At 34.3% G+C, this 10,922-nt stretch overlaps 3 protein-coding genes across 3 annotated transcripts; 2 read left to right on the forward strand and 1 right to left on the reverse strand.

Moving 5' to 3' along the window:
- On the reverse strand, positions 1–4,726 carry LOC103859580 (terpenoid synthase 17). The gene is made up of 8 exons (XM_009137140.2): positions 4,420–4,726; positions 2,100–4,156; positions 1,718–1,991; positions 1,261–1,645; positions 965–1,183; positions 744–882; positions 426–671; positions 1–343 (listed from the first exon to the last, which is right to left on the reverse strand). Exons 2-8 carry the CDS (start codon positions 2,358–2,360, stop codon positions 53–55), a joined length of 1,815 nt encoding a protein of 604 aa, XP_009135388.1. The 5' UTR covers positions 2,361–4,156; positions 4,420–4,726; the 3' UTR covers positions 1–52.
- A 243-nt stretch (positions 4,727–4,969) lies between these two features.
- LOC103859581 (60S ribosomal protein L18a-like protein) lies at positions 4,970–6,480 on the forward strand. The gene is made up of 4 exons (XM_009137141.3): positions 4,970–5,164; positions 5,816–5,888; positions 5,996–6,107; positions 6,195–6,480. Exons 1-4 carry the CDS (start codon positions 5,044–5,046, stop codon positions 6,252–6,254), a joined length of 366 nt encoding a protein of 121 aa, XP_009135389.1. The 5' UTR covers positions 4,970–5,043; the 3' UTR covers positions 6,255–6,480.
- Positions 6,481–6,813: 333 nt separating this feature from the next.
- On the forward strand, positions 6,814–8,248 carry LOC103859582 (60S ribosomal protein L18a-2). The gene is made up of 4 exons (XM_009137142.3): positions 6,814–7,062; positions 7,393–7,508; positions 7,588–7,651; positions 7,729–8,248. The coding sequence occupies exons 1-4, from the start codon at positions 6,829–6,831 to the stop codon at positions 8,068–8,070; spliced, it is 756 nt and encodes a 251-aa protein (XP_009135390.2). The 5' UTR covers positions 6,814–6,828; the 3' UTR covers positions 8,071–8,248.
- Positions 8,249–10,922: the final 2,674 nt, after the last annotated feature.

Genomic DNA, 10,922 nt, shown 5'->3' on the forward strand with positions numbered 1-10,922 from the left:
ACGATGGATGTTTTTGTTTTGAGTATTTTATTTTGAAGAGGTTCTCACCGTATTAAAGTGGAATTGGATGAATGAACAAAGATTTGATGGCGTCTTTGAGCTCCCCAGGATTTGTGAATTTATCACTCTCCTTGTAGATAATATCAACGGGTCGCGAAACATTGAGGCAACGCACCAGAACCGGGCGTGGCACAGCGGTTGTTGTCAAAAACTCCTCCATTATTAATTTGTAATAATTAGTAGCAATCTTGTTTAATTCTTCAATAGCTTCTTCTTTGGTAACTTCATGTTGCTTCATGTAACAATTCAGACCTGTAGCCACTTCTCCTCTCTTCATCTCTCGCTGTCCATCCATCATTACACTTGCTAAGCTCACTTGTAAATTGTAATACAAAAACTTGTTTTCATGATTTTGAATGTATTACCTCATAGGTGGATATGTCGTTCACAATACGAAAAACACCGTTCAAAGCTTCCATCATTTTGGGTTTGGAATTGTACCATTCGCAGATTTGTGTCTCATCATAATCTTCCATCGCGATAAAGCTATAGGCAGCATATTGATCCATTGACGTCCTCATGCCAATCTCCATGTACTCTTCAAAGGTTGGCACGTGACTTTCACGTGACCATTTCGAGAGGGCCAAGTACGCTCTCGCCAACTTCTTCATCTATATGCAAATCATTATGTTTTTTTTTAACCTCAACAAATAAACTTGACAGCAACAATTCTTAGGACTTACCTCATCTACAACTACTTGCACAATTTCTGATCTTCCTCCTGGCCTCATTTCTTGTTCAATCTCTTCTAAAGTCTCAAACACACTTCCAAAAACGATTCTTACATAGCTTGGTAGCTTTTCAGTGCCCCCAAGATCCCATCTGGACAATAAAAATGCATGTCAATGTACCTACTCTTAAATTTATATATGGGAATTAATAGAATGCGAATTAAAGATAAAACCTCTGGAAAGCATCCACAAGACTTGTAACTTCAGGAAGGGTGCCATATGCATCACATGTATCATTAAAAACAGTCGCCACCGCTGTTAGTTTAGCGACTATAATTCTCCCAAGTGAATACCGTGGCTCGAAATACATTGCCACTGACCCGAAAAAGACCTCTACAATTCTGTCCCTGATGTAAGGTAGCTTAGATGAAAGATCTATATCTTTCCACCATCTGCAATAAAAATAAAATATGCAAATAAAGCAAGACTGACAAATATTGAGGCTCAAGAATTTATTACCACAGCGTACTTGGTCAGATCTTTTAGCTCTTGGATGTAATGTAGCTGACAATAGTTGAAGTTGAGCTTAGCAAACTTGAGCAGCGTCTCGTTGTGAGCTTCTTCTTGATCGTAAAAAGATATATATTCTCTTGTGGCTAACATCTCCAAGTTATGATATCGAGCTCTACACAATGCGTTTTTTATATGCGTAGAGAGATGGGGACTAACACTTGCTGCGTGATTACCTGTCAACGACTCCAAGTGATGCCGAGTGAATCTCAGTGCCTCGTCCATTATATCTTCAGATGGTGTCCCGAGATGTGCCGCTTGGTACAACTGCAGCATCCCCCTAATGTCCTCGGCTAGACTTTCCTTAAAATTTCCATCCTCACCTTGAAATCTACTGAATGCATCTACAATGAAACCGAAAGCGAGATTAGATATGTGTGTATATTTACGTGACTCATGTTAGCTGATGTTCTCACCGCAAGACATGTAGTAACCGCGTAGTCTGAAAACCTCAAACATGGTGGAGATTGTTTCCAAATCATCTTGTTGGGCTATTATGCCATCAATTTTTCCAAAAGCTTTGTTAAGAATCTCATCAATCTCAGTCTCGAAATGATATGCGATTCCAAGTTTCACTAGCAAATGGATGAGACGGATCCTTTCACTGTCCCTATTTTTGAAAGACATGAGCATATCTCTCACTTTTGGCTTCATCGTCACTTCAATCTCTCTCGATAAATTATCAAATTCCTACAAAGCTTAGATGCATTTTTATAAGTAATAATGTTATCTGAACCAACAATCTTGAACCACATAGTGTCATCATGTGAGATTTTATCCATCTATATATCCACTTACATCGACATTGAGGGGAACAGAAAGGAAGTGATCTCCCCAAAGAGTGGGAGAAAAGTGTACCAAGGGACGAGTTCTCTCAAGATCATCATTACTCTGAGTAGCCCTAACGCAAACCAAGTGGTATTTTTCCGGTTTCAGGGAAAGAGTGTGATTGTGAAGCCAACGGCTAGGAAAGAGAGAGACGTTGGTCTTGAGAGGGAGAAGGACTCTGTTAACGTTAGGCAGATTTTTAGGACCAAAACTCAATCCTGTTGATTCCATATTGGTATTGTCCAAAAGATATAGTCGGGATAATCTTTAGTGATACTCGTTGTAATGTTTGGTTTCCGTTTCAGTTGACTCTGTCATATAGTAAGTATAAGCCCTAGAAGTTTGCGTCCGCGCACACGTTTCAGTGGAGTACTTAGATATCATCGATGAATTAACGATATACAACTACTATCTTCTGTTATTATATTTTGATAAACATCTACTCTATTAAAATAGAGTCCTATTTTTTATCTATCATATACAAGTCTATGTTAGACCATTCATTAGAAATTTAAATAAACATCCTAAAATTATTCATATATGATATTCTTCTAACAAAAACAATATATATCTAAACAATAACATTTCTAAAAAAGATAAATATATTGTCATTAGGTAATCATCATTTGACAGCTTCTTATATTTAATATAGACCATATTTTATATATTCCAGTAACTAATTTTAAAATTAAAAAGTATAGTCCAATTCTTTTAAATTATCAAAATAAATTTTTAAATAAAACAAAATAAAAAATATTTTATTGGTTGTAACATTTTATGTTGATATGTTTAGTAAAAATAAAAACATTAAACTGAAATATAAAATATTAAATAAAATAATATTTTAAAATATAACAAAAATAATTTAATTTATTCATATAAAAATATTTCGAGAATAAAAATTTCTAAACAAAGAAGCTAATAATTTTTTTTATTAATACATATAAAACTAATGTTTAAAATTGAACTATTAATATTGATCTTGCATTTTAAATAAATAAACAAAAATACTTCATTAATATATGATTTGTACAATATCATCAAACAAATTTCAACAAATATAAATTTTCAAAATAAAAATTAACATAAAATTGATATTAGATATATATCTTTATAACATATTTTATATTTTAAATATTAATTTAAAAATATAAATATATCCGCACGGATGTGCGGGTTAATATCTAGTCTGTGCTTATTGTTGGGAAAGAGTGGGAGGAAAAAATGTCAGACGATCATTTAATTTAGAATATAATCAAATCATATTAGTTGGTCAGTCACATGACTTGTTTAAATATTTCGTTTTCTCTCTCCCTCAAAGTGCAGTAGACTTCTTGGGGGGAAACACTTTCTAAGCAAATCCATAAATGCTGAAGTATAAATCGGACAATATCATAATAATATGAAAGTATGGACATTAATAGATATCTAATTCTGGTAGAACGTTTAGTCCAAGGAAGGGCATCTCGTCTGCAGTAATGGATCTAAAAACAATTTTTACCCGAGAGGACTATCATAAATTTCGAGTTAACCGGAAGTATTTTCATATAGTTGAAGTAAATTACTTAAAGAAAATCAAAATTTTGTACTAATTAACTTATAGAAAATCAAAATTTAGTTAGTGCCTCTGCTGGTCTGTGCCGAACACACTACTGAAAGTTATGAGCTTTGAATAAACGTTTTCTCTACGAAAACCTGAAATGTTGCAGATACCCTCGTTCTATCTGTCTGTTTTCATATAATTACTTACCAAGGCAGTAAAGGACATAAGCCTATTAACTTCTTCAATACATTTTTCGGTCCTTCCGTGATTCGTCATCTGAAAGTTGAAGTAAACGAGGGTTGTTGCTTCTGTTTCGGGAAATTGCGTGATTCCTAGGTTTCCGGCTTGAGCCTAGGAGTGCGCAGAAAAGACAAATAGGGAATAATGATGTACTTATGTACTGAATTCATATGACAAAGGCCAAAGGCTAGCTGTTTCATATTCCATCTGTTTCACAAAAAATGTCAATTACACATTTTTTATACTCCCTCCGTTTTTTAATATAGGTCGTTTTAGACAAATTTTTTTGTTCCAAATTATATGTCGTTTTCATTTTTCTATGTAAAATTTATTAATAATTAATGTTGTACGACCAATGGTAATATATCTTCTATTTTTCTATTGGTTGAATTGTGGTTAAGTAAATAATTAATGATATTTTTGTTTAGAAAATATAAGAAATTAATGGTTTTCTTAATCTACGTGCATACCTGTAAAACGACTTATATTAAAAAATGGAGGGAGTACTTATTAAGAAACTGATTGAAATGCGTTTATGAATTTTTTTATTAATGTTATCTATTCAATCAATAGCATTTTAGATAAATAATTTTTTTTATAAAATCAATGTATTTTATAATTAATATTGAGATAAAACTAAGTATAAATGGCATTGCAATTGTAGAACGACCAATTTTTATGTAACAAAAATAAAATAAAGTGACAATTAATATGAAACACAGAGTAGTATCTATGAATTTAACCTCAGACGTACGTTCATGTATGTATTAGTAGTATATGTCATGCTAATGCCGCATGATTTCAATCAATTTCTTATAAATATAAGGAATTACATGCAACATATTTATTTACGTTCTTTTTTTTGCCAAATATTTACGTATTTTTTTTCTTTAATTGAAAAAGATATTTATAGCAAGTTAAACTTATATTTATAGGAAGCAAATCTTTTCTCCTTGGATTACGCAAGTTCAAGTTATAGGAGAATGTGGTTGAGGTCAAACCAACCCTAGAAACAGCCACGTGAGACGTGCACCACCTAAATTCAAAACCTTTAAATGAAAAGATTGAAATCGTTGGGTTCACCGTCTCATCAGATCAAACAAATTGTTCACTGATCTGAGAGAGATAGAGATGACGAGCAGCGAAGATGACAAAAACAGATCAGTGCAGCCTCCTCCGTTTCATGGCGCCTCCAACTATCCACAGCAGCCGCCCGCTGGTTATCCACAGCCGGCTCAGCCCTACGTCTCCGGTAAGTTTCTTATTTTCTCATTATATGGACAAAATGTTAAAGTATCAGATCAGCTGTTTGATTTCATGTTTTTGTGGGGACTAAATTTTTTGTTTTCTTATATATTCTATTGAATATTCTTTAGATTATTTATTCTATTTCTTAGTACCATTATTTTATTCAAAACCTGATCCAGTAATTGTTTTATTGTGTCCGAACCTGATCAAGTAATTAAAAGATAATCTACCTATTGCCTCTTTTGCACCGTACTTCTTCGTGGTAGTCTACTTTTTAGACATTTGAGAGACATCAATATGTACTTAAGAATAGGAGATGAGTTGATAACTAGGTGTTAAAAACTGTTTTTCATACTGAAAGAATAGTGCAAATTCAAAATGAACTTTACTTAGAATATTTAAGATGTTGGATTCATATAAATTTAAAATACACTCTAAATCTCAACAAATGCAAAAAAAAAAAACAATGGGGACCAGTATTTACTAGAAAATGAGACATATAGTCTCTTTTCTGTCTGTGTTCAACAAAAAAAAAGTCTCTTTTCTGTCAAAATTCTCTTCCCAATAGTCTAGTTTCTCAAAAAGGGTTGTGCAATTATCGCCACCACGCACACTTGGCTGGTCTAATCTAATGCTCGTTCTTGTGTTTCTCTAGGTTATGCTGTAAATGGGCTAACAGAAGAGCAACGTCGTCTTCCTTGTTGTGGTATAGGCATTGGTTGGTTATTGTAAGTCTAGTCCATCATTATACCTTCTCTTCTGATCGTTTACACTATTGTCAAGCAAACACAAACCCACATTTATATATGTTTTTTTTTGTTTTGTTTCTTGAAAGATTCATCCTTGGTTTCTTCTTCGGTGCTATCCCCTGGTACATTGGCTTCTTCCTTTTACTATGCTCTAGAAATCCGCGTGAGAAACCAGGATATATAGCTTGTACAATTGGAGTGAGTTTCCATATTATTTATCTCTTATTTTACCAATACACTTTTTTTTAATTGTCCTGATGAGACTAAATTAATTCTGACCAACAGGCTGTTATTGCCACGGGTTTCATCGTTTTTGGAGCTATAAGAGGATCCGGGGTCTGGTAGTAAAGTGAAATGTAGTGCTCCAAATCCGGTACGGACCGGTTCGGGAGATACTGGTGCATAAGAAGATTGTACATGTGTGTTTTTTACTTAAAGAGCTCAATGTAAACTGTTTGACGATTACAGAGCATTCAGAAAAAAAAATACTGTCTCCTAAAAGCCATATTAAAGTGTTTCTACTGAAATAATATATATATGTGATTTAATATATGGGTAATTTAAAACATTATTAACGGAATCTCTCACATGATCGGTTATAAGAAAACAATAAAAACCAGAAAAAGATAGAAAAATGGATGTTGTTTTAAATCAAAAGCTTTAAAAGTGTTAAGAAAAATGTACTGACATTTGTTTTGAATAGTTTAATTTCTTATATTTAAAATTTAATGTAGTATTAAGTTAAGAGAAAAGTAATAATATTAATAAAATAAAGATGATCACTGCTGTGAGTATTAACCACCTGAGTTCGATTCTAGGTCACTGTAGATTTCACATTCGGGCTGCAGCGATACAGATTAGTCTTTTGGGCCTAGGAATTCTTTGGAGGACCTGTGTATAATAAAAAAATTAAATAAAGATGAAATACTCTTGTCATCAACTAATAGAGCCTTACGTTTGTCCTATGGAACGTTCTTTAAGGCCCAAGTCGAAAAACAAAAGCCCACAGAAACGGCCTAGGGTTGGGCCTAGAGCAGCGCTCTCGCTTATAGTTTCTCATCACCGCCACCTTTCAGCTCTTTCTCTCCTCTCTGTTTCCTTCGAGCTCATTTCCTTGGAGCTTGATCTCTCCCTTGAAATGGGTGCTTTCCGGGTAAGTTTGTTCTCCCTACCGTAGAGTGATTCTGAGTTTTGGTAGTTGTTCGTTGATTCTAGAGTGTACTCGGTAGTTATGATTGTGATTTGGATAGCTATAAACTGGATTCGAACAGGAGAATGTATCATAGGGATGAACTAGTTCTTATTCGTTGAGAAAGGTTTGATCTTTATGTTTGTTCCTTGTTCAAAATGTGATCTTTATGTCTTACTATGGATTGATTCCATCAAATTTTGTTTCTTTGATCCTTTGGTTTGATCTCTATGGTTGATCAGTATGAAAAATGTGGTCTTTATGTTTTTTACAAAGGATTGATTCTTTGAGCAGTTTCACCAGTACCAAGTGGTTGGGAGAGCCCTCCCTACAGAGAAAGATGTGCAGCCTAAGATCTACAGGATGAAGCTATGGGCTAGTAATGAAGTCCGAGCCAAGTCCAAGTTCTGGTGAGTCAATGCAATGCCCTCTGTTAATTGCAGTTCATAAGTTAATTCACTGATCCTAAGTTCATTTGGTTGTCTCTAGGTACTTCCTGAGGAAGCTGAAGAAGGTTAAGAAGAGCAACGGACAAATGCTTGCCATCAATGAGGTAATTTAATTGTCTTACATACCCTTTCTTTTGTATGTTCAGTCTGTTTATGATTTTTGTGGTTTCTACTCTTGTAGATCTTCGAGAAGAGCCCCACGAAGATCAAGAACTACGGTATCTGGCTGCGTTACCAGAGCAGAACTGGGTACCACAACATGTACAAGGAGTTCCGTGACACCACTCTGAATGGTGCGGTGGAGCAGATGTACACTGAGATGGCTTCTCGCCATAGAGTGAGGTTCCCTTGCATTCAGATCATCAAGACCGCTACTGTCCCTGCGAGTCTGTGCAAGAGAGAGAGCACCAAGCAGTTCCATAACTCCAAGATCAAGTTCCCTCTTGTTTTCAGGAAGGTCAGGCCACCGACCAGGAAGCTCAAGACTACTTACAAGGCCTCAAAGCCCAACCTTTTCATGTAAAACCATTCTTTGCATGATTGTCTTTGTCCTTTTTCAACCAGATCAGCTTAGGTTTCTTGCTCAGTCTGAACAAAAACACCATTTGGAGTATGTCTCATGAAATTCTTACGTTTGCATCTTTTGAACTTTTATTATCTAGGTATGATTAAAATATTCAGGTTTTGCATCACTTTCTAAAGTTTTGTTGGTTCAAAGATAATGGCAAAAAGTTTAAATGTTGAGAAAGTTAAATCGTGGCGGTTATGCATGTGAACCATTCAACTCTTCGGGTTGATGTTTTTTTTTTTCACACATCAAACAGCTCATACTTGTCTGCACAATCTTCTTTATTCAAGACTCAATGGTCGTTGTCCATGTGGCTGCATTATTAGTCCTGAAGGAAGCCATTTTCAACTCTACCGTGATACTCATCGATTCCAAGAGAAAACCGTCTAGTTCCATCTCCATTCTAACTTAACCCTAGGAAAGTTGACCCTAGTTTCTACTAGTATATATTCATCAATTATTTGTGTCAGTATTTTCCATAATGTCATACATACAGCTAAATTATCGTACAGAATTGTAATGTCCTAGACGACCAATTCCTTTGCCTATGTCCTAGACAAAGAGATGTGCCCGAGGAATGCTACATATTCTGGTTTCGTTCTTTAGTTGTCTAGTTTGTATCAAAAGGACAGAGATTTCAGTCGCTCTCCATTGCATGAAACACGTCTTTGAATCTAATTTTTATGGCGTCACAAAAAAGAATATAGTTTCACCGTGTACATGATGGTTCGTAGAAGCAAACCAGAGATCCAAGTTTGCATTGACTCCAAAATCCTCCATTAGTACTAAAAAGTAAAAAAAATTTAGAGTTTATCATGTGATGTATCCAGAAGCAGATACTTACAAGAGAGTAGGACAAAAGCTGAAGATAGGGTTAGAGGGGCCTTTCTCCGTTATAAGATGCCTATGAATCACTATGAAAGTGTGATTCTCCCTTATTGGCTTTTCGGAAATAATATCAGAAGCGCTAGTGTTAGGGGCCAGAACTTACTCAATGGTAACATGGATGTATGCATACTTTATCGTACTTTACGTTCAGAGCATCTCCATAATCTGTCACACTCGCATTAGTGTATCATTATTGAAGAACAAATATCAATGAATATGAAATAGCAAAAAACATTTATCCAAAATCTTTAGTTAAAAAAAATTATTGAGTACTTAAAAGGATCTTAGGATTTGTAATATTCATTCACAAGTTTACTAACATAAATCTGAGAACAAATGAAGAGTATTTGCCTGAATTTTGTTTCTCCTATTTAATCTGTTTACATCGGAATCTAAAACAAAGACTTGATAAAACTCATGTTGCCTGATTGAATCCAAATAAAAAGACAAGACTATTGTGGATAAGTCTGGACTATTCCTCATGACATCTCGAGACAAGTGACCACCTTCTGCAGAGAAAAATACACGACAGAATATTTTCTATTCACTCTCTAGCCAATAAGAAGTCATTCAAAGTGATCACGAACAGTGACACTGTCGTCCCGGCAAAAACTTATCAAAATCAAAGTCGTTCGCGAACAATAAACCAAAATACTTATGCCCCCAGGTCTATTCAGATATTGAAATTAAAAAAATATAAGATTCCACAAACAGATTTTCTTTCTGTTATTCATACTAGGTCCTTGTCCGCGCTACGCGCGGATAGTATTTTGATTTTTTTTTTCATATTTTTATACTATTATGTCAATTGTTTAGTTTTATAAAATGTTATGTTTTTACTGTAAATTGGAATTAAAAGTCTAATTTTCCCTTACTGTAAAGTAAGTTAATATTTTTGAATCTTACCACAACACATTATACATGAAGAGAATATAGTTGGTTTTTATATTCTTATTTGGTGTTATATTGAAAATTTTGATTGTTTGTTTAAATGGTTTTTTTAAATTATATATTTTAGGATTGATTTTCGTGACTATATTGTATAATTGTCTAAAAAAAATTGTTTGTCCCATATAAACATCCACATAAATATGGACTTTTAATAAATTTGTTCATTGGGATATTTAGTTTTACTTTCAACTTTATTCTCTTTTGTGGCACCCTCATGCTAGCTTGTGGGGCTAGCCAACTTGGTACAAAAGGGTTTACAAAAGCTGATCGAAATGCGCGTGATCGGACACCTTTTGCTAGGCTATTCGTACGAAATTTTAAAGATCTAGGAATATAAGAAATAGAAAGTTCAGAAAATTCTTTGGATACAGCCTGTATTTCGTCGAGCTCCGAGTCCAACGTAGGCCAATCTTCCTCCTTTTGAATGAGTATAACCAGTTGTTCACAGCCGATTGAAAGACCATCTCTCTGCGTCCAAACTTCAGTATCACTTGCATTGCCCATAGCAAACCTTCTGCTTCCGCTTGCAGTGGTGATTTGGTGCGTGTATATCGGCCCTTGCTCTAAACAGCATTGGAAAGTCACCATCCATTAACACAAAGCCAAGTCCAGATATGTCTTTTTCATTTATTCAGGATGTCTAGCAGGAGCGTTTCTTTGCGGAGGAACAGTTGTGTCTGTTACCTCAACTTCCATATCAATTTCCATAATCTCGTCTATACGTTGAGCTTGTTGCTTCAATTTTATTCGCTAATGGGAAAGACATAATTCCTACGATACTATTAATTATTGTTTTTTTTGTAACACCGATATGGCAAACTTATATTTTATTTAACAAAACTCTTATTTTAATTTTGTATTAAAGAATCAATCATATTTTATATTATCCATAATTTTAGTAAATTTGCTTATTTGACATGTTTTTATTAGGTTTTAGCTAAATCATTGATTTATTATTTATTTTTAGC

The sequence above is a fragment of the Brassica rapa genome, chromosome A03, assembly GCF_000309985.2.
Source record: "Brassica rapa cultivar Chiifu-401-42 chromosome A03, CAAS_Brap_v3.01, whole genome shotgun sequence".
NCBI lineage: Eukaryota > Viridiplantae > Streptophyta > Magnoliopsida > Brassicales > Brassicaceae > Brassica > Brassica rapa.